Raw genomic sequence first — 23,779 nt, 5'->3', positions numbered from 1 at the left:
GTCGGGCTGAGGAGATACATAGGCTTAGGCTTCATAACCAGGTGCCTGGAAGTGCTTGGACCTCACAAGAATACTTTAGCAGGGGAATGCCCAGACTCTGTGGCCTTGAGTGGCTCTGCTTGATTCAGTGTAAATCAGAAATCAATGCAAATCAGAAGAATTTGTTATGATGCATATAATGTGGTGAAAATTACGATAATCTGGACCATTAACTGCCTAATCAACTGCTTCAAACAATCCCTCTCACAATTCTCCTCTGCAAATCTTAATGTCACTTAGACTATAATCCAGTCCACACATAGCTTGAAATGTGTTACGGTGGGACTTACTTCCAAAGAGGCATTTACAGGACTACGTTGTTGTTATTATTATTAACAGGGTATTTTTGGAAATTTGCTGAATATTCACCAAACAATATTTGTTATTTAACTGTGCCGTGGTAGCTGATATGCAATAGTATTTAATATTTAACAGTATTTGCTGGGGGTCAATGGGGCAGAAAAGGTATGTGCAGTAGCCTGTGTTAAAATCACTTGATACAGCCTTGGAGGAGATGTTAAACGAAACAAAAACAAACTAAGACAGGTGGGATAAACCAAGGAACCAGAAATTATTTATGACTTTGTACATAGAACGTAAGTAATTCAACAAAAAATATAGCAGGATTAAGGAGTTTTGCATAGTAGACCCAGACTACACATGCCAAAATTCATAGATATGACTAATATAGGTCCATTAATTTCAATGGGACTACTCTAAAGTTTAATTGGATACAACCCAATGTGTTTTATTAATAATATTCAATAACTGTCATTCCAGTGGTGTAAAGGGCAGTATTCAGCACACTCATTCTGCCAGTGCAATGACTTTTGGCTGCACAACAGTACTTTCCCTCCCTCTTCTCTTGCCATACCCCTACCTGCCGACCTGGAGGGATTTGGGGAAGGTGACCATGGGATGAGGAGGGGGGGGAGTGTGTGCAAGTAGAAATCCTTTCACTCATGGAACATGTGCATTGGATACCACCGCAAATATTTGATAATGATAGTTCAATAATAGGCAATAGTGTTTAGTACTGGACAATATTTGACAGCTGGCAGCATCAAAATGACCAAGTGCTGGAGACCTTTAGCCCTCCAGATTCTATTGGGCTACAACTGCAACCATCCCTGACCATTGACCATGCTAGCTGATGGGAGATGGAGTCCAGCAACATCTTGAGAGCCACAGGTTCCCCATCCTTGATGTAGGTGCAAAGCTTCTATGGTTAACCTCTGATTGGTTGGTGCTGAAGAAAACTAGATACCAGGAGATTTCTGAAGTAGGATGCATTCACTTGTACATGTATAAATGGTATAAATAAGCAGGAACCAAAGAAGAAGTGCCTATTAGTTATATATAAAACTGTACATAAAGCTTAGCTGGGCCTAACTTTATGTGTCAGTGGCAACAATGTCTTTCTCTTCACAGACTGGCGACAAATGGGTATCGAACTGCACCGTATCAACTTGTGAGGGAAACAATAAAATTTCTGTAAAGCAAGTACAGTGTCCACCAGTGAGGAATATTGTTTGTGAAAATGGGTACCCACCAATCAAAGTCTTCAGTGAAGATGGCTGCTGTTATCACTATGAATGCGAATGTGAGTGAAAATAAATCTCTAAAGAAGCACTCATGACTCCGTTTTCATGGTGCAAACATTACCTCAAACATACTCTTGTTTGAGTCATTGTTTATGCTTTTCTTAAAGTCTAACTTAAGTCCTAATGGTTAACATCTCCCCCTCTAATTTATCAGGTGTTTGTAGCGGCTGGGGTGATCCTCACTATATCACATTTGATGGAACGTACTACACTTTCCTGGACAACTGCACATATGTGTTGGTGCAGCAGATTACACCTAAATACGACAACTTCAGGATTCTAATTGATAATTACTTCTGTGATGCTGAAGATGGACTTTCATGCCCTCAGTCTATCATTGTTTACTACAAAACTTCAGTGGTAGTGCTAACCCGCAAACTCTTTGATGGTGTGGAAGCTAACAAGGTAAAAAAAAAATGTACACTACTTGAATTGCTTCTTTTGATGTATTATTTTATAGAAAATGCAAGAGGACTGAAGGAGCTAGGCATATTTACTTTAGTGAGTAAAGGGAAACCCAAGACTCACTAAAGAGCCCACACTCAAGAGAAAATGATTAGCTATGCCTTAGAATTTTCAGTAGGTGTATTGTATAGCAGCCTTCACTCATCTGGTCCTGCCTGAGGTTGATAGGGGTTATAGTCCCTGGGTTACATGAGGACTGAGTCTTCAGATGATGAACATGCATGGGTAAGCCTGTCCTATATTTCTACCCCCATCTGAGAAATCAGAAATTTACTGCAAGATCAGAAATGTAGATTTCTGAAGTTAAAACATTGCTGTCTCATTCTTATTAGAAAATGTTATTGATCTTCAACAGAGTGAAATCTTTCCTAGATTAGTTATGGTCAACTGTAAAAAGGCTATGTGCGAGTCAACTCACTCACATTTGATTAGCTTAGGGACACAAGGAGACAGATAAAATGTGAACAACACATTTTGAGAACAAATCTGAACTGTGTGTCAGCTGTGAAAAGCAGCATTGTACATATTAAATAGCACAGCAAGACTGGGATTCAAAGTGATTTTCAGTCTCACAATTCCTAATACAATCACACTCCTCCTTTCTTTCTTAGACATTCAGGGGACCCTGTGCAGTGGTATTCCTTGAGACACAGTAGGCTATCACAAGAAGGGGAAATTGTCAAACATCTTATGTGGATGCAGAAGTGCTGTATGTGTAGATTCAATTCATGTACTTTAAGTTTATTTTTGTAGAGCAAGTGGAATATAAATTCCATAATAAATAATTTAACAACATATCTACAAAAGTAGATAAATTACTTTTTAAAAAAGCATAGCAAAGCAAAGAGAATTCCTCATTGTTGCAATATTAATCTCATTTACAGATCTACTTCGATGATAAGATTGTCAACCCAGGCTTCCAGAAAGACGGCATTTTTGTCTCCATGGTTGGTGTCAACATGGTAGTTGAGATTCCTGAGCTTGGGGCTGTCATCACCTTCAGCGGTTTGATCTTCTCAATAAAACTTCCATATAGCAAATTTGGCAACAACACCGAAGGACAGTGTGGTAAGGGGAAATAATGCTTTACTACCATGAAAATCCATGTTGTTCCGTCAACCATTGGTTCACTCTTTGGAACCGATTACCAATTTAAAGTTAAGTCAGAACCATGTTTTTCATTTTAGTTTCACTTTTGTTGTTTTCAAAAAGCACCTTGGTTTCTCTGTTTGACTGCCCCTCCTCCTCAAAATCTCATTTATTTCCCCCCAAATCCTGGATGCCAGGTATCCTGGATACTGCTGAAAATTTTGAGAAGGAGAAAACTCAGAATGGAATAGCACAACATTTGCTTCAAAAGAAAGGAGAATGTTTCTTCAATCAATAGCATGATTTAAATGTTATGTATTTCAGTGATTCTAGCATCGCACTGAATGCAAAACACTGCGTAGTTTGTTGCAAATATATAAAACTCTCTACCTTCAATTCTGTTCTGATTCTGTTTTGTTTTCCCCCAGGTACCTGTACAAATGACAGAAAAGATGAATGTCGCTTACCAAGTGGCGAGATAACTAGTTGTCCCTACATGGCTCCCCATTGGAAAGTTGATGATGAGAAGAAGAACTACTGCAAAAACAAAACAGTACTTCCTGTCACACCAACACCAGCAGTACCTTGCAAACCTTCCCCTGTTTGCGATATAATTCTGAGCGAGTAAGTTGGAAAATTGTTCTAATGTATGCTTTCCTGCTTAGATAATATAATAAAAGTATCCTATGGAAGGAGAAGGGGAAATAATGTTAAAGTCTGATGCACAACTTTCTCGAGGTCAGCTCTACTGAATAGAGTGGGATGTAGTTCTGAGCCAACATGCATAGGATTTCTCTGTACAAGAGCACAGCTATATAAAAGGCCCTTTAGCTCAAGTTCTAGACAGCCCTACCTCTTACTATAAAGGTCTGCAGGGCGGAGGGTGTCTTAACACATCTAGCTTCACAGTTCTTCAAGCCTGCATATCAAACCCACAAATTCACTGAAAAAAAATCAATTTACAGCTATAATAGGGTTGCCATATTTCAAAAAGTGAAAATTTGGATACAAACGTTGTTGACCGAATCCCAGCTATATCCAGGAAATTCTGGGTGTATGGTAACCCTAAGTTATAATATTCTTGTTGCTGTTATTGGAAATTTGGCTTGTGAAACTTTGTTTGAAAGTTAGTTTGCGACAACCCTTTTTTTTAAAGGCTCCTGGGAGACCTTTGATGCAATCAACTCATTTGCTGTGCATTTAAAGCAGACTTGTTTTGCACCATACCACATCTTTCTTCCAGAAAGCTACAATTCTGTTGTGAATATAATTGAAATTAGTGAAAGCTGAATTTCATGTGCATGAAATTCTATACCATGATGAACATTCAGTCCTGAGAAACCTTTTTAAAAAATCCTGTTTTCCAGCTCTTCAAATCCTAGAAGTGAAAATAGTCATATTCAAAAATGTATGTTCATGTCAAGTGTTTATGATATCTTTTACGGAGTCTTCCCTGATTATCATGTGTGATTTTTTTTTTTACAGAGTCTTCTCTGATTGCCATCAAATCATACCTCCAAAGCCCTTCCACCAAGGTTGCTCCTTTGATTCTTGCCACATAGTCAATACCACCATGCAGTGTTCAGGCTTAGAGATATATGCTTCACTCTGTGCCTCTAAAGGTGTTTGCATTGACTGGAGAGCAAAGACTAATGGTTCATGCCGTAAGTACTGGATCAATGCCACAGTTTCTCCACAAATTATACAGCCATGGGAGCCTTGTTCATTAAATACTTTGCATGTGTCAGTTTTATTTTTGTAAATAGATCCATCTTAGGGAATTGTAGTTTAATGACTAAAATACAGAAAGATGAGAGGACATTCTCAGCCTTTGAGAACCTCTTCAGCTATACATTTACTGAGGCTTTAAGAGGGCAGATGTCCAAATGAGATCTAGAGTCTGGGCCCTTCTGGTTCATTTAAGTATAGTGTTCTGTCTTTAGGATCACAGGAATGTGCCATCATGTTCACAGGAAGCATATCTAATAAAAACAATTATATGAATAGAAGCAGAATATATGGCAACTAAACATGTTGAAATGTGGCTAGAATTTTAGGGTGTTGATTTCTTTTTGCTTCTTTTTAACAAAGAGACCCTCCCATGCCATTAACTACCAGTAAAAGGAGAGAAAGAGTGTGGGGAGAGTCATACTGTAGCTGCAGTAGCTGTAAATGTAAAGTGTATCAAAGTATGTCTTTATGTTCACCTTGGTTTATTTTTCTCACCATGTTTAGCATACAGCTGTCCTGAAGGCAAAGTATATGACCCATGTGGCCCTATCAACCCTCCCACATGTGATAATAGGTAAGGAAAGAACGGAATCTCTGTTTAGGTCTGTTTCACTCCAGTTGTTGGAGCCAGTGTTATGTAGTCAATAGCATGCTGGATTTGAACTCAGTTCAGAGTCATCACGCTCTTAACAGTGCTGATGATTCAAGGCACAGACTGAATTTTCACAATGCAAAAGGGTGCTGTATGACCGTAACCCATGCTTTCTTTCTGCAGCAGGGCTAGTCAGCATAATGGCACTGGCATAGTTGAAGGTTGCTTCTGTGCTCCTGGAACCAAGCTCTTCAACTCCTACAATGATATCTGTGTAGAACAATGTGGTAAGTGTTTTTGTTTCAAGGACAGAAGAGAGTACCACACTGCAGCAACACTATATGGAGTGGAGGGTTCCTCAGCTGCAATTCAGGTCAGCCTAATCTAGGTAGCCTCAGCAGGGAGACAGAAGCACCCTTAGAAACCCAAGAGAAAGTGATTTCCAGAAACAACAGGAGTAACTCAATAAGCAGTAATAATCACTCAAGAGAATGCTATGTGATCAGTGGTCACCTTGCACGAGTTACAGAAGGAAATGGAGTCTTGATACAATGAGGAATTTCCATGTATCCTTCAAACATGACATCCCCGGCTATTGTAGATACAACTTTCATGCCCACAACTTCCAGAGGGATAGTCATGTTAGTCTGTTGCAACAAAAATAGCCGAAGAATCTTGCAGCAGCTTAAATAATTATAAATGACAGGCAGGATTCAACGAATGAGCCGTGCTAGCAGAAGCCTGCACAAGGTCTTCCACCAATGCAGGAAGGCATTCCCTGTTTCTCCTCCCTCCATGCAACCCTGCATCTGGCTCTGAAGGAGTCAAGAAATGCTTATGCTGACTTAACTAGCCCCATGTTGAATTCCTCCCACAGAGTTGTTTAGTCTTTAAGGCACCACAAGAACTTTTGTTGTTCTTTCTGGTACAGTTCAGTCTCGGCAGCACCTCACAGTCCCAGCACCTTTCCACTGCCCTTTGACCCAGATAACAATGCCAGATGGCGCTGTGGCCTGTTTGCTCAGGTAGCTAAATTTGCTCCAGGACTCTTGAGGAACAGCAGTGCAAAAAATCTCTGTTATTACATTTCTTTCAGGTTGTACTGGACCAGACGGGATGCCCAAAGAGGTAACTAAAAATATGTACTTCATGAAATGTGGATGGGTCACCTCAGAAGGTGTTGGGAGCAGAGGCCAATTCAGGGCAGCACAACTGGTTCCCCTGTGCTGGGTGCCAAGCCTAGGGGGCGCTGCAGCTATGATGTAGTGAATTGAGTAGAACAGAAGGTGAGGGGTCTCACCCAGTAGAGAGTGCCTCTTTTAAGATGCATCTACAGCCCCCCCAGTGATTGTACAGTAATTATTATGGCTTTAATAAGCCGATTAATAGGAGGCACCCTTTTTGTAAAAAAAAATTGAGTAAGTAACTAAACTGATTATTCAGCTAAGTATTTACAGCCTTGATATATGTTGATGGCACTCTTTCTGACATGATCTCTGACAAGGCAAATTTAGGGAAGATGTGTCTTATTTTCTTTTAAATACCTTTTTTAAATTATTTTTTTTGCAGCCTGGAGCAAGCTGGATCAGCAACTGCCAGGAGTGTACTTGTGAAAAATATACTCTTAAAGTGCAGTGCACACCAAAGATATGTGCAACACCTGTCCCAGCACGCTGTGAATTTGAAGGCTTTGTGCCTGTCAGCGTCACAACACCTGAAGATAAATGCTGTCCTCAGATGAAATGTGGTAAGTAAAATCTCTTGCCTGTTTGAAACAAAATATATCATGCTTCAATCCGGTGCTGCATGAGCGGAAGACAGCTCACACGACCGATCTTCTCCTTCCCTTCCTTTCTACCGCCTGCATCCTCCTAAAAAGCCTTTTTCTGATGGTGGGGGGGGGGGGACTGCTAAATACTATGGGCAATGTTATCTAAGTCTGAAGTGAGAGGGTGGAAATACCCAGAATCAGCTGGAGAAATCTTGTACCAATGTTAGTTTTCTCTGCCCATTTTTGGGTGATTCTTTCCTCCTACTGAAACTGCAAATGACATAATCTTCTTTATACATACATACATACATACATACATACCCTATCCTTTCTCCTGGGAGTTTCAAGGTGACTACCCAACATATCCCATGCTGTCTAGTAGAAGAGGCTATCACTTCTCAGCTGGTTGGCTAAAGAGGCTTGTGTGGGTACGGGGGGCTGAAGAGGGAGGAGACAAAAGGGAAAGGTCCATTATGCTTAATTTCCTTCTGCTTCTGCAATGTCGGATGCAATCCATTGTGAATAGCTCAAAGCAACCATTTCCAAATGGGTACCTTTTTCACTTAGGTAAATTCCCATTAGTTACACCACAGGAGGTCCTACAATTGGACTGAAGCCCTGTGCTACAAATCATAGTGGTTAATCTATCCATACTACAGGAGTGCTGGTGGGCAGAGTTGGGCAACCTGTGGCCCTCCAGCTGTTATTAGACTGCATCTCCATTGGCCACAGGGGCTGGGAGTTGGAGCCTGAAAACATCCTGTAGAGATTCACGCCTCTTCTTCAGACACAGAAGCAGATGTTTCTCTGGACATAACTGGAGTGTTGAAAAATGCCCTGTATGTTCTTGTTATAATGAAAATATCCTGATTTTCTTTTATGGCTTTATTATTATTATTTGCCTTGTATAGTATGCAACACTAGTTACTGTCCTGGATCCATTGAGACCTGTCCAGTAGGATATGAATTAAAACAACAAAAGCTGCCAGGAGATTGCTGCATTCAAGCCACTTGTGGTAAGAACTGAAACATGACATTTCTGAGGAGTATTTGAAACTTCTCTCCCCTCCCCCTTCCCTCTCTCTTCCTCTCTCTCTACAACTCCCCACCCTCCAGATGAGTCATATTCCATCCCCACCTCCCATGCTGGCATTTCAGTGGCCGTTTTGCCTCTTCAATTGTTTTTATTTCCTGTTGCAAGAATCCTGAAATTGTTCTGAATAAGCAGATGCTTAATTTGTTATATATCTCATATCTGCTGAGAAGCTGGTCAATTAAGCTGCTGCTGGCAAGTCTCAGTTTTGTTGGGGCTTCTTTTGCAATGGGGCTATTTTGTAAAATTTTCTTTTTGGAGAGGATATTTTGTAACATATACACACACATTTCTGCAAACCTGCATAAGGTAGGGTTTCCAGAACCTCAAGCTGAATCCTTACTGCTTGTGTACTCGATCCTGGCATGGTTACTAGGAGTAGACATTAGGGTGGATCCATCCACTTCCTGCCCACATCACTTTCACATGTGTGTACCCATAAACCCATACCATCACCATGAATGTTCAAATTTAAATACCTGTTTACATTTACTAAACAAATTTTCTCCCAAACCATATATTATTTAGGATATATATTTCTCTCAAAATATGTACGGTATTTAAATGTATATTTTGAAATATTCAAATTACTGAGAACTGCATTGTGGCTTTCAGTGAAGTTTAAAATCTGGTGGATAGTTAAGTTCTGATCTGTGCATTAGTATGAGTGGTGCACATCAGGTTAGTTTGTACTATACTTCCCAAAAGACTGAATTCCTCAAACAACTCTACTGGAAGAACCCACTGCACACTCATCAAGAAACCATTTGAATCACAGCTACATTGGTACTTCCTTGTTTGCCTTCAAAGGTTCTGGACACACTATATATCCTGGTAACATTAGTTTACCTCTCACAGAGCTACAATTCCCAGAATCCTTGGCAAATTACCATTTCCAGAATTATTTGAGCCTGTGGCTGAGAATGTGTTTTGCATGCATTTAAAATGCATACTCTGTAGCGTACACAGCAATATTCCATTCTTATCACTGAAAAGAAAATTTTAAGATTCATTCCATTGCACCTTTCTGTTTTACAGCGAAAATACCCGGCTGTATTGACAAAGGCATATTCTACAAAGTGAGTACATTTTATAATAATGAATGCTAGAAGCAATAATTTGTTTGTTTGGTAAATGTATAAATCACTTGCTCACAAAATCAGTCCACGGCTGAATAAAGCAAAACTAGATTACACAAACCAATAAAAAAAGAAATATACATAAAGCATTATTTTAAAAATAAATAAAATTATTTATTAAAAAAATGATTTGCACAGAAATGATTGATGCCATAGGCACTGTGGGCCCCCTCAGTGTCTTTTTGTTGTTGAGGGGGCCGGGCCCCCATATTGGTGGAGTTGGGCATGGAACAATGTCAGCATGTTGTGTGATGCTGTGCTCGCAATGTCTGGACATTGCATCTTTGCCCTCAACGTGCTTCAGAAGATGGTGCCTCTGATTGAAGCGGATTAATAGTGAGTGTGTTTAGCCCTCCATGAAAAGCTTTTAGAAGTTATGATGTTACTGGAAAAAACCCTGCATATCTTCCTTTGATTCAAACTATGAATTATAAGCTTTCACAGTAGAAATACTTTAGCATCCAAGAGAATTCTTGGTGTATCCTGCATTAAGGTGCAGAATCCCCCCCCCCTTTAAATAAGTTGCCTATCAGTTCAGATCAAAAGGAAGGAACTAGAAACCCTACATTTCTTTTTCATCCCAGATTAACAATTCCAAATCCATTCCACAACCCATAGATAAATATACCCCTTTCATGGAAACATTTATGCATCCCGGTAGAAAGAAAAAAACACCTTGGTTCATAAGTTGAAAAGGGGCCTGCTGGTTGCTGGGGTTCTTTCAAAGAATCCTGAGCTAGATGAAGCAAGACAATCCACACATTTTCAAGCATTTTTAGGATTAAATGAGCTTGTATACTCAAGATTAAATGAAGAAGCTGCATCCAATTGGTGATCCTTCACTGACCGAAAGCTCTATGATCCAGTGGGTGCTTCTGTCAGCAGAACAGAAAGAAAAGCAAATTACAGTTTTTACCCCTCCTAGTGTGTCACTTGCCCCCCTCCCAAGCCCCAAATATGCTTCAGAGGGTTGGGGAACCCCACAGAACAACATGGCAGGTGGTGCAGGAAGCTATAGCAGGAGAGAGAATGACTGAATCACTTCCGTGCTCATGACACTTATGGAAGCCTTTGCTGGGTCAATGGGCTTTCTGTTGGTGGAGGAAGACCAGTTGCATACATTTGTGATATTTCTGATTTATGAAAACAGTTTAGAATTATTTAGGACCATTTCTCCTCTGCCCTTCTTTAGCCTGGAGCAGTTGTTCCAAGAGGCCTCTGTGAAACGTGCAGATGTTCTGTTGAGCAAGATCCAGAAAGCCAAATAAACACGGTGGAATGTGTGTCACAAGCATGTGACAAAAACTGCCCAGTGGTAAGTTAGTGTTACAAACTGTTTTTGTAAATTGCCAGCTTTTCAGGAATTTATCTGCAAACCTAGCTATTTCACCTCCTTGATCTTATGAATCTCTTTCCATATTTTCTCAAATACAGGCCCAAGAATACAAGGAAATCCCTGGACAATGCTGTGGTAAATGCTCAGCGGTAGCATGTGTTATAAAAGAGGGATCCAGTGTTCAGGTTATCAAGGTAGCTGATGTTTTATGAATACCCATACATGCAATCTCATGTTCTGTCATACTTGTGTTTCTCACGCTTGGAGTGGAAGCTTACTAGAGGCCATGAATGATATTAACTGAAGCAATAATTAATAGATCTGCATTTAAATTCCCATAGTTATATTTTCCTACCATTGCCTTTTTCCGCTCCATTGGATATTTTGAGTGCAAATCTTTAGTATAAATCTTTTTGGCTTGTGAAACTTTGTGCTATATAAAAATAGTAAAAAGGGAGAAAAAAGAAGCTGCCCTATCAGATGGTTGGCCCATATAGCCAATGTTGCGTTGACTCCCCACATTCTGTGAAGGAGATACCAATGCCTTATTTTAATTTGAAGTGTAGTTTTTATTGTAGCTTTATTAATGAATATAGCCTAGTGTTGCCTAGCCTGATTAGAAAGGACTCTCCTAAGTCTTAGACTTGCAACCTGAAATCCCTGAGAGGTGCCAGCAATTGAACCTGGAGCCTTCTACAGCCTTCTACCGAGTCTGACCATTGGTCTGTCTAGCTCAGAACTGTCTAAACTCACTGGCTCTCCAGAATTTCTTTTCCTTTTTCGGTACCACTCAGCCTATGTTCTCTCCCAACCTTCTTAAGGGGGAAACCCCCAAATTTTCAAGTAGGGCTCTCCCTCAGCCCTACTTGGAGATGCATGGGATTGAGTCTGTGGCTGAAGCTCTGCCACTGACCTACCACCCTCCCCATAAAGTGTGGGAAGCATGTGGTCATCCACCACTTGAACCCATCCCACTCTAGAGAGAATGCTTGAAAGTAAGATGCCACATGTGACCAAGCTATGCCTTCAGATATTTGATCACACAATCTGTTTCTCTTGACAGAACGCAGTCATGAGTATCTGGGGGCAGAATTCCGACTCCACGTGCCTGAGCTAAAGGGTTTATATATGGTCAAATCCTTGTGTCAGGGAGGCCAATGAAGTCACATTTAGCAAAGTGATGCCAAACTGTTTCACAGTGCAGTTTGTCATGAAGATAGGCATGGAGAGAGAGAGAATGTGTGTATTTGTGCATTTGAGACAACCAGAGACCATGAAGCAATGAAAGAAGGCACTCAATTATATCAACAAATCCACATGGGGTTTCTTCCTTCCTTCATCTGTGTAATACAGTGGTGCCTTGCAAGACGAAAATAATTCGTTCCGCGAGTCTTTTCGCCTTGCGATGTTTTTCGTCTTGCGAAGCACGGTCCGTCGCAACTGCGCCTCTTCAAGCGGCTTTAAAAAAAAAGCGCAAGACGTTTTCGGCTTGCAAAGCAAGCCCATAGGGAAATTCATCTAGCGAAGCAACGCAAAACCGAAAAACCCTTTCGTCTAGCGAGTTTTTCGTCTTGTGAGGCATTCGTCTTGCAGGGCACCACTGTATGCACAATGATGAAGACAGATGGCAAAAGCAGAGGACATGTTCTGTTAGTTTGATAAAGGTAGCTCAGTAGAGCTGAGTGGAGGCAAGCAAACCTAGCTGTGAATATGAAAGCTATATTCTTTCCCACATAGTTTTCATAATGACCTTTCCTTATTATAGTAAATTTATCATAAATTTCCTTTGCTTTTTTACCCTATCTGTATTATCTTAGTGATACAATCAAAGCCCTTTGAAGGACATAAAAATCACGTGTCAGCTTCTAATAACATAACTATAACTCTGACTTTTTTCAGCCTGGGGAGATTTGGCATCATCCAGGAAACAACTGCACAACTTATGAATGTGAATTGGTTGAGGACCAGTATATTCCTGTCCCTACCAAAAGACCCTGCGCTCCACTTAACTGCCCACCTGTAAGTTTACCAATATGATCAAAAGTCTTTGTGTCTGTTAGATTATCTACTCAGTGAGAACAGGGTTTATCTAAGAAAGCTGGATGAGGGTGTTGTTGTTTTTTTAAAAAAATGCATAAATCATATGGGTTTGTTTAGGTAGTTTGGAATTATTATGATAGGCAAGGGTCCTAAACCAAGCCTAAATTAACAGAGTCAGACTTGGCCCTTATCAAGTTCCTGTTCATATATCTCTTCCCTACTTTATTTAATGTTATTTAAAGTTCCCTACTTTATTTAATGCAATCTGAGAAGTGTGATTCACTAGATACTGTAAATGCTAAATGAAATGCTCGTGTAGTTATATAATCGTTGTTTAGGGCTGTATAAATAGTCTAATTTTGGTCCATGTCAGTTTCACATGTATTCTTTAATAAGTGTTTCATCCTGATTCTGTATCAAGTGGATTATTATTGCGGGGAGGGAATTTTTTAAAAAGTGGATTATTATTATTGTTGTTATCATTATCATCATTATTAAACACATGTAAATATGCATTTTCCCCACAAAATATTGTATACATTTCCCCTTAAAATACATACTTTTGTATGCATTTCATAAAAAATATTAATTTTCAATGATACCATAATACAACAATAAATCAAAACTAAAGGAACCTAGACAGACTAAGGATAGTAAATAAGATGAAGCAAAATACCAAGCAGGAGAGAGTAGGAGCATTACTACACAGAATTGTATAATAGTTGGCAATGCTGTGTACAGTAAGAAATTTAAGGTATAACTTCTAATAAACAGGTGATGAATTATTCATTGAGAGATTAGTTTACCCCAAGTGTGCACATAAACATTGTTGTACATATTCTAACCTGAAACATACATTTTACATGTTTTTTAAGTGCTGAAATGCATCACAATTCAGAAAACTGCAAAAAAAGAATGCTATCTGTGTTCTAATCTTTGCATTAGTACTTAAAAATGCAGCCCAGTAAAAATCTTCAAGCATCCCAATTACAGTGCTTAAAATTAATAGAAGGTATTAACTGTATTGTGGGAGACAATGTGCTTTGGAGTCTATGGGCCCAAATATTGTTTACTTGCCTTTGTGCACACTTTTCCAGGGAATCCTGGCAATGGTGAAGGTCTCTCATGGCCACAAAGAAACTGCATTAGTTCAGAGAATAATAATCGTTTAGGTTATCTGTAAATTCATCTAACCCATTTTGGTTTTTCAGGAGAATGTGAGACTGAGTGAAGATGGCTGCTGCAAGGTGTGCGGACCTCCACGTAAGTTATGACAAAATTGTTAAAATAAGCCTGCACACCAAAAAAAACCCCACAATGTACGAGAGCAGGGGGTGGGCAATCTGTGGCACTACCTGTGCACGTCCTTATTTCATGTGGTCCATAACTTAATTTCACATGGGTGGCAAGGAGGAGAAAAATAGGGGAAAGGGTTTAAGGGAGAGAGAGAGAATGAAAAGTGTGTTAGAAAGAGAGGGAAAGCTGTGCCCCTTTGTCTCAAGCCCTACCCACTTTTGACTCTGGCCCACTACCACCAATATGTAGTTCCAACAGATTATGCTTGAGGGGAAAATGTGACCTTTGGTTAGCCGTGACCCCCGCTAATTGATTTACGAACCTCAGTTAGCGATTTATTGACTTCCCGGGTCCGGCGCGCTTCCCTCAGCTGCGCCTCTCCGTCACGGTTCAGCAGAGCTTCGCACAGCGATGTAAAACTGTCACGTTCCAGACAAACACACACAGCACCGGTTTGTCTCTATTTACAGCATTTATTCCAATATTTCTCAGGAATTTCCAGGACTATTTGCAGCCATGCCAGACTTACGTCTTTTCCCCACGGAGTACAGAGTGGGACTGGCAATCTTTGCCCAGGCTCCTCCCAGGCTTCGAAAAGTGACGTCAGAATGGTGTGGCATCATGGGAGAAACTTAACCCGTTAAGTTCCAGCCTCAACACCCTCCCTTGCCGCACCTTCTGACAAGACCCTTTTGAGTTCAACACCTTCCCTTTTGCCTTGTGCTCCTTCCCAGCATCTTTCCCAGGCACCTGTTGAACCCCTTCAACACTCCCAGAATCACACTGTGCGAACCAGGCCCACGCACTTGTCGCTTGGTACCTTTCCGGCGGAATGCCCTTCGTTGAGCGACTGGACCTCCTGGGCACAAACTCAGATGTTTCCTCTGACTCACTGTCACCAGGACCTGTGTCCTCAGCCTCACGGGATTCCCCCTCTGACTTAAAACGCTTTCGAACCCTCTCCATTACACTCACCGGAGAACTGGGTTCGCTTTTGGGTGTTCTCTTAACCTGAGGAGAAATTACAGATACCTCCTCCTGTTCCTGACCTTGGTCAGTTACCTGATCGTCATCATCATCAGACTCAGTTTCTTCCTCCCCCTCAGAATCTTCCTGTTCTGAATCAGAAAGACATTCTGAAAGAACATCACGCTTTGAAGCAGGTTTTTTTACAGGTCCCCACAAATCTACGTGAATTTGTTCAAAAGGCCTAGTGGTTGTCCTCTCAACTTTTGGATAACTGCATCCTTTTATCTTTGCCAGCTTGCAAGTTTTACAACTTACCGCATGTCCACATTCTAAAATCTCACACCCTTTAGAAACCTCCGGCAGCACCTGTAGTTCTTCTACTGAACTATGTGCCGTCCTAGCATGCCAAATGTGGACACATTCATCATGTTTGGGAATTGTAGCACGCAGTGCTTGTGCTTTCTTAACCTTCCCATCACCCTCCAGAGACGTTTTAAGAATGAAGAGATCATTCTGCCCCTTTTTAACCTTGGCAAGCACCCTCCCTCCTTTGGAGATTGTGCACACATCATCCTGAAAACAAACCGTAAATCCCTTTTTCAGTAGATACGGCACAGATAAAAGACAGTGGTTCATCCCAGGAACGGTACAACACTCCAGCGTTTCCTGTAAAATACGAAAATGCAGATTTACAAAGTTAGTTAGATTTCCTTTCTGTCCATTTGCAAACAGAACAGTTTTCCCGGCAGGAATTGCCGTGCAGTTCCACCTCTTGACAGCAGGTGTCTCTGGAATCAAATTGCGATTAGCTGCCGAGTCAATAACGAAACTCAGCTCCTCTGTCCTTGTCCCACGGCTGTCTTCATCCAACACCAGACTAGCCGTGATCTGATAAGTCCCTTCCTGGCACCTGGCACGTCCACGAGCCTCAGTCCCATGCCTGGCTGCTCTCCCAGGCTGGTTGCCATGGAAACCCGACTGGTTCCCATGAAAAGTGTCCTTGACAACATCCTGTCTTGCCTCTCTGCTCCGGTGGGGGCAATCACGCCGCAAATGTCCCGGAGTTTTACACACGTAGCAAAGACGAACTCCAGTGGAAAAACACTGCCTGGGGCTCCCAGCTGGCTTGGCCTTCCTTCTTCTGGAACGGCGCCTCCCACCAGCCTCGCCCTCCCTGAAGCCGCTCTTCATTCCAGCAGGTTCAGTGGAAAACTCTTCAAACTCGCCTTTGGAACTTTCCGCCCCCCCGACTTGCTCACTAGCACTCCTTGAGGCTAAATCATCAGGAACAGGGGCTTCTAGTCCAGCGTCTGCAGGGCTCTGGCCTCCCGCTGAAGCTTGACACAAACCCTTCAGTATATTCCAGGCAGCCCACGCTGATTTCACACCCTCTAAGTGGGGTCTCAGTGATGCATCAACGCATGCCTTGAGCATCTCCAGCTCTCTTTGCATTTTCTGCTGGCTATCTTCAGGCAACGCAGCCTCACAGCCTGCAACGTCTCCAGCCGCTTTAGCGCTGGGTGGTGGTGGTAGTGGCTCCCTCTGGCTTGCTTCCCAAAGCCCATGGACCAGGAACCACCCCTTTATTCTTTGCCTCCAGGTTGCCCAACTCTTTAGAGTGAGCTTTTCCACCGGTACATCCTGGCTCTCTGCCATCTCCTTCCGTTCTCCCAAGGGGGCCCCAAGCTGTACTTACAATCACGTCAGCTCCACTGGCTTTTCTCCCTGGAGAAACGATACCTCAGCTCTGCGCAGTTCTCAGCAACCCAGGCACTTTTCTGCGTCTCGCCGCTTGCTTGTTTGCCTCTGCCTGCTCTTCCTGCCGTCTCTGCTCGACACCTCAGATTTTACAGCTCCCGGCAGTATCTTCCGTGACAGTTTTACAAGCGATGATTTATGGACCCATAACCTGTGACCTTTGGTTAGCCGTGACCCCCGCTAATTGATTTACGAACCTCAGTTAGCGATTTATTGACTTCCCGGGTCCGGCGCGCTTCCCTCAGCTGCGCCTCTCCGTCACGGTTCAGCAGAGCTTCGCACAGCGATGTAAAACTGTCACGTTCCAGACAAACACACACAGCACCGGTTTGTCTCTATTTACAGCATTTATTCCAATATTTCTCAGGAATTTCCAGGACTATTTGCAGCCATGCCAGACTTACGTCTTTTCCCCACGGAGTACAGAGTGGGACTGGCAATCTTTGCCCAGGCTCCTCCCAGGCTTCGAAAAGTGACGTCAGAATGGTGTGGCATCATGGGAGAAACTTAACCCGTTAAGTTCCAGCCTCAACAGAAAAGGCCCTCTACAAAAAGTTCCACATCCCTGCAGTAGACTGTGTTTTTGCCTATATTTGCGACGGTCAGGCAGGAAGTGAGCCAATAAATTATCTGTGCAGAGAGAAAGTGCTAAGATTTTCCTCTGCACCTCTGCAGCATAGGTGTGAACATCGAGACTAGTACTGTGGAGCGAGAAGTCTTTGTGGTCAAATGTATAGCACAGGCATCTTTGTCAAAACATGCTAGTGGCATTAGATTAGATCAGTACAGGAGTTTATCATGTTCTTTCCTCCCATCCTGACATTCCAGTGCATCAAGAAGTGGGTTCTTATTATGATGGACCTACCCAGTGCTATTTTTCTAGAAAAAGAGGTGCCAGAACTCAGCCTGAATGCCTCCCTTGTTCTCTTATAATGGCAATGGTGCCCACCTGAGAGGTGCAAGAACTGAGTTCCAGTGAGTTCCGGCTGGAAAAAAAGCCCTGGACCTACAATTCATTTTTCCTTGCCAGTTTCGACAGTTTGCACATGTGCACTCACACACCACCTTACCCCACTCAGTCTTCTGTTAGGCAGTATTTGTGAGCACACAGTTATGATGGTTTTTGTTTTTGGTTGTTCTCCCCTCTCACAGCGGGAGATTGTATTCCAAAGAACATCACAAGTCTCATCAGACATAATGGATGTGAAGCTACTGAACCTGTCGAATTACGGTACTGCGATGGCCACTGTGGCAGTTCTTCAATGTAAGTAGAAAAGTGGGCATTGCTGCCTCCCCCGGGGAACTCTAAAACTCTAAAACCCAATAAATAGTCCAGGGGTCATTCAGTTGAAGTCCAGGTTAGCAAGACATGGAAAATTGTGCTGGGAAGCAGAGCACTTCATTTTTGAGCTCAATTATGTACTCATTTGACAGGTGACATCAGGCAATTCACTTTCTTGTCAAAACAACAACAACAACAACAACAAAAACTACTGTAAATACTATCTGGATAGACCTAGAGAACTATATAGAATCTTTGGAATCACTATATCCTACTGCAGTGTTTATCATTGCAGGGGATTTTAACGCACATATGGGAGTAAACGATGTAAATTTGTACACCCATTACAATCAGATTCTGGAACCAGATATTTTCTTAGCCAGAGGTACCTCCCGTCTGTCTAAAGATCATAGATGTAATTATTCAGAGCTTTGTTTAACCCATGTTGTAAGGCAGAGGGACTTGTTAATATTAAATGGTATGATAGAGGGAGATTGGCCAGGGAAATATACCCACTTTTCAAAGCATGGAGGCAGTGTGATAGATTATATTGTGATTTTACCATTTGTATATAAGTTTGTTGTGGAGTTTGAGGTGGGCCATAATATTGAGTGTGATTGTTTACTCAAACAATGGTACTTGTAGGCCCAGTATTTAAAAATTCTTCCCCAAAAACTCAATTTATCTCTAATGCAAACTTAAGTCTGACAGCAGGCAATAGAATTAAGTGGACACCAGTACTCAATCTATTCTAAATGAACCATGTCAGACTGATTGTTTCCAATACAAACAAAAGCAGAATGATGGCACTGCGGGTTGGTGTGAGTGGTGGACTTGATTCTGCAGCAGCTAAAGCCTTCTTTGTTTTCTCTTAGATACTCTTCTGAGGCTAACACATTGGATCACACATGTGCATGCTGTAAGGAAACCAAAACCAGCAAGAGGCAAGTGACACTGATGTGCCCTGATCGCTCCACCATTGAATATTCATACATCCATGTTGACTCATGTGAGTGTGTGAGCAATCAATGTGATGTGAAGCCCAGCCCAACACCAGGAGAGCAAGAACAGCAGCAGCAGCAGCAGCAGGAAGAGCAGCAGCAGCAGCAGCAGCAAGAAGAACAGCAGCTTGGCCAGAAATAAAAACAGGAGCCAGGACTGACCTAGACATTTTTTAAATGACCAACACCAATAATTAACAGAAGATAAATTAAAATGAATCTTGCTGTTTTGAAATAAAAAGTATCCAAGGCAGCAACTTGAACATACAGATGAATTTCTCTTCTTCTAAATCTACTCTTGGCAGAAAAGTATTTTCTTTTCTTTGGGGTGCCAAACAATTAGAAATTCTAGGTGACACTTTTCTTGGGGCAAGGCTTTTGTGAGACTACACTGTGCAGTTACAAATAATTTGGAGAGGAAAGTATTTGGCATAATAAAAGGTTAGGGTGGGAGACAAAAAAAGGATTTTAGCTTGAACTCTTGTGAAGTTATGATGCCAATATTAACAAAGCATTGGTACAGACACTGGCATTTCTAATACACCAAGAAGAATTTCCTCCACCAAGTAGCACAAGCCAGCCATAACTTTGGAGCAGAAAGAGCTACTCATAGCGTCCAGTTCCATTACAGTGCCATTGGTCAACATGGTCTGTTCTCTATCTCCTTTGCAAAAGTTAGATCTCACTTTCATAACTTGGTCAGCCTTTTTTGTGTTTTTTCCCCAAGTTCCTTCTTCTACAAACCTCAACCTCTCAAAGGCTGTGGGGCTATAATACTCAGATATTATTTGTAGATCTATTTTTGTACAAAAAAAACTCCCCATGAAGTATGGTTGCTGCTGAAGAAGACTGTTTACATGATATCATCAGCATATTAATTGTATGAAGATCTGGATTTTTTAAAATATAAATGTTTACAAAATGAACATAAGATATATAGATATATTTGCCGAATTGTCATATGAAGAACTTTTTAAACCAAAGTAGTAAATATCAATAATATAAATTCTGTTCTAGGACAATGAATTATTTTTTAACGTTGTACCATTACTATTTATTTGTTTCTGGAAAATAGACTATTTTCTTCTGTATTAGCACCATCTGTCAAATGATGCCTGGTTGAGGGATATCTTTACCTTTTGCTGTTTTTATTTGTTTCTTAAAGAGAACAGTTTCAATGATTAATAAAATTTTAGCATTTTGCACCTGTTGTGTCATTCAGTTTATTTTTTTACTACTCTGATCTGCCTTTGTGATGTACACCAATTCAATGTGTCATTCAGTTTGACCAGCAGCCACTGTTTTCCCTCAGAAGTATAATGACCACAATCCTGGCATAGCAGTACACGTGATCACAATTCTGCCATAGCTGTTATGCCAGACCCCCATAGCTCAGATGTCAACTGGACCAGTTTGCATATTGGTCACTGCTCACCCAAATATAGCAATTTAAAAGCCACTGCATTTAAAAAAAAGACCACACCAAAACAACTAAAGATCTTTGTGAACTAATGAAGCTTGCAACTTATACTGAAAGTTAAGAAGTTTATTTGGAGTACATACTTCTGCTGCTGAGTTCTTGCTGATTTCCAAACATTCTGTTTATTGAGCATCCGTCCTGATTTGCTTGCACAAAGTTCTCATGGAGTTTATGCAGCATTAGCATTCATTCTCATTTGTTTCTGTGGAGGTTTTAAAGCATCCCAGCAAGCCATTATTATCGCACAGTTTCCAAAGCATTTTCCTTTCACTTTCCTTGCTGCAAAAAGACCAACATTTTTGGGAAGCAGAATTGATTTGAAATCGTGCCAAATCCAGTATGTGATTTAATTCTACCTGTGAAACAGTGACAGCCTTGATGTGTCCTTAGTCACAAGTAAGGTGTCTCGGGTTTAGGCAACACAGACCAGATGTCAATCCAGATACAGTTGTAGGAAGAAATGCATTAAATGTTTTAAATGTACTTTCAGAGTTGGTTGCATTATCGACAACTATATGAAACACATAAAGAAGACAGCAAGAAAGGATTTAGTTATACTAGATCTAGGTTTCAAACGGAAGTGATTGAAGGGAAAGTGAAACTACTGAAGGCCGCATACAGCATACTATTAGAATGGGAGACGAAAGATGAAGAGGTCAAATCAGTTATGATTAAATGGGCACAAGATGTAGGTCACAACATTATGATGGAAGACTGGGTTAAATTATGGAAAACTGACTTAAAATTTACAGATTGTTCCCTATTGAAGGAGAATTACATGAAGATGATGTACAGGTGGTACATAACACCAGTGCAGTTAGGGGAAATGTACAAAACTAGTTCAAATATATGTTGGAAGTGTAAGGAAAAGGAGGGGACATTTTATCATATGTGGTGGGATTGTAAGGTAATTAAAAAATTTTGGGAAATGATATACAACGAATTGAAGAAAATGTTCCATTTAACATTTGTTAAAAAACCCGAAGCATTTTTGTTGGGGATTGTAGGGAAAGACCTGCCAAAAAAGTTGAAAAACATCTTCATGTATGTGACAACGGCCGCGAGAGTTCTGGTAGCATATGGATAGAAGACTGAAGAAACCCCAACTAAATAATCATGGCAAGAAAAATTGATGGACTATGCAAAACTGGCAAAACTGACATATAAGCTATGGGACAAGGATAACTGTGACTTTAAGGATGAATGGGAACCCTTTACAAAGTATCTGAAGACGCAACAAAGCGAACTGGACTCCTTGTCAGGTTTTGAGTAAACATTCACAAACTTTTTATTGATAATAATCAGCTAAATAGTTTGAGTATCTATACAACTTTGTAACATGCAGAAAACAGCATTCTTAGAGAAACCAAAGACTGGAACTGAGGGAAGTCGGGGGGTGGGGTGGGGGTGGGTGGGTTTTTGGGGGGGAGGAAAAATGGGGGGGAAACAAGGATGATATGTTTTTGGATAATATGTCTTGTTATAATTTTGAATATTGTTTTTTTTAAAAAAGTTTTAAATGTACAATTTGTTTTTAACAAACAGCTCTTGAGCTGTTCTGGTGAAAGGAGTTAGCAATACCGTTAGTGCATTGTACATATCAAGCAAAAAATTTCCAAAAGATGTTTCCATCACATGCTGGTGGAAGGGCACTAGAGGGCAGTGCATACACAATTTACCACAGTGTCACATTTCAAAAAGAATTGTCTGAAAGCGGACCGCTTTATGATTCAATTATATATTAAACTTAATAAACCAAAGTCTGATAGAAAAGGTCTATTCCAGACAGCACATATATCTTCTCAGTGTAATCCTTGGTACTGAACAGCCATTTGAGGGAGATCAGCAAAAAAACAGGGCCAAGATTTCAAAACCAATGGTTTACTAGGCAAAATAATTATATTCTAAATAGACATAATCTCATTACACTAGCAGATACCCAGAACAACTCAATTATCGCCAAAGAAATTGATTTAACAGTAGTTCTATATTGTGTTCCACATTGTAGCTGGTGTTGTGCAATGGTTGCAGTTTGGATTAGGAGCTAGGAGACCTGGGTTCAAATTCCCACTCAGTCATGAAGCTGGGTGACCTTGGACCAGCCACTATCTCTCAACCCAACCCAACCCAACTCACAAGGTTATGATGATAAAATGGGGGCAGGGAAAGCTGTAGAGGCTACCTTGACTTTTTTGGCAAAAAGGAAATATGTGAATGTAGTGGGATAAAAGCTTTGTTTTTAAGCCACATTGGTCTTGTGACTGAGCACAACTGAATCTCATGCTCAAGGCTTTTGCATAAAGATTCTGCAGCTACCCATGATTTCTCATAAGCTGTGTATTCATTTTTACAGATAGGTATCTGAAACAGGCAGCAGCTCTCTGAATATTATCTGATTCCTCTTTGTGGGGGGAGAACCAACTTAATCATGGAAGTTTTAGTTCAAGTAGCACAATGGTATATCCAACAACTATGATTTACCTGTCAGCTTACTATTAACCAATTGTACTTATGCAGAGCAAACACTAGAAGGCAAAATATTACATATTATTATGGGCATGTAGATACCTATTTCCTGACACACTATGTGGATTGGAGCGAATTCGTTTTTTTAAAAAAGGAAAGTTTGTGCTCTGGTTACACTGGTACATTGGGGAGATGCAGGTGAACAGGCAGACAGTGAACCAATGGATTCAAGATATAAGAAAGGAGGTTCCAACTTAACATCAGGAAGAACTTTCTGTTCAACATAGGAACAGACTCACTCAGGAGGCTGTGAACTCTCCTTCCTTGGAGGTTTTTAAGCAGAGGTTGGATGGCCACCTGTCATGGATGCCGTAGTTGAAATTCCTGCACTGCAGGGGGTTGGACTAGATGACCCTTGGTGCCCCTTCCAACTCTACAATTCATTGATTCTATGTGTGAGGCAACTAGTGGTAGTTTATTGCTTGCCTGTGCAGAACCCACTCCCCTTCCACACAAAGACACACACACCAGCAACAAAGACACACACACCAGCAGCACTCCTCTCCACCAGCATAGGACAATAATTGTACATCATCTTACCCCACCCATCCAGCCATCGAGGGATAAG

The 23,779-nt window shown here is 41.1% G+C and overlaps 1 protein-coding gene across 2 annotated transcripts in view; it reads left to right on the top strand.

Moving 5' to 3' along the window:
- The window catches only part of MUC5AC (mucin 5AC, oligomeric mucus/gel-forming), a 63,241-nt gene extending 42,831 nt beyond the window's left edge, over nt 1-20,410 (top strand). The window contains exons 33-49 of one of the 2 annotated variants that reach the window (XM_083500034.1): nt 1,471-1,642; nt 1,798-2,048; nt 2,993-3,176; nt 3,626-3,821; nt 4,683-4,861; nt 5,433-5,502; nt 5,704-5,807; nt 6,617-6,648; nt 7,090-7,267; nt 8,203-8,307; nt 9,423-9,463; nt 10,716-10,838; nt 10,958-11,053; nt 12,759-12,878; nt 14,111-14,162; nt 18,075-18,186; nt 19,080-20,410. In XM_083500034.1, coding sequence (XP_083356160.1) covers nt 1,471-1,642; nt 1,798-2,048; nt 2,993-3,176; nt 3,626-3,821; nt 4,683-4,861; nt 5,433-5,502; nt 5,704-5,807; nt 6,617-6,648; nt 7,090-7,267; nt 8,203-8,307; nt 9,423-9,463; nt 10,716-10,838; nt 10,958-11,053; nt 12,759-12,878; nt 14,111-14,162; nt 18,075-18,186; nt 19,080-19,347 — 2,283 coding nt within the window. In that variant the 3' untranslated portion in view covers nt 19,348-20,410. Of the gene's footprint in view, nt 1-1,470; nt 1,643-1,797; nt 2,049-2,992; nt 3,177-3,625; nt 3,822-4,682; nt 4,862-5,432; nt 5,503-5,703; nt 5,808-6,616; nt 6,649-7,089; nt 7,268-8,202; nt 8,308-9,422; nt 9,464-10,715; nt 10,839-10,957; nt 11,054-12,758; nt 12,879-14,110; nt 14,474-17,462; nt 18,187-19,079 lie in introns of those variants that run through there. The other variant, XR_014525210.1, reaches the window with a different exon arrangement.
- Nucleotides 20,411-23,779: the final 3,369 nt, after the last annotated feature.

Source organism: Podarcis liolepis (genome assembly GCF_965112155.1).
Source record: "Podarcis liolepis genome assembly, chromosome: 1".
Classification (NCBI taxonomy): domain Eukaryota; kingdom Metazoa; phylum Chordata; class Lepidosauria; order Squamata; family Lacertidae; genus Podarcis; species Podarcis liolepis.
This window is presented reverse-complemented; position numbering and strand designations above follow the sequence as displayed.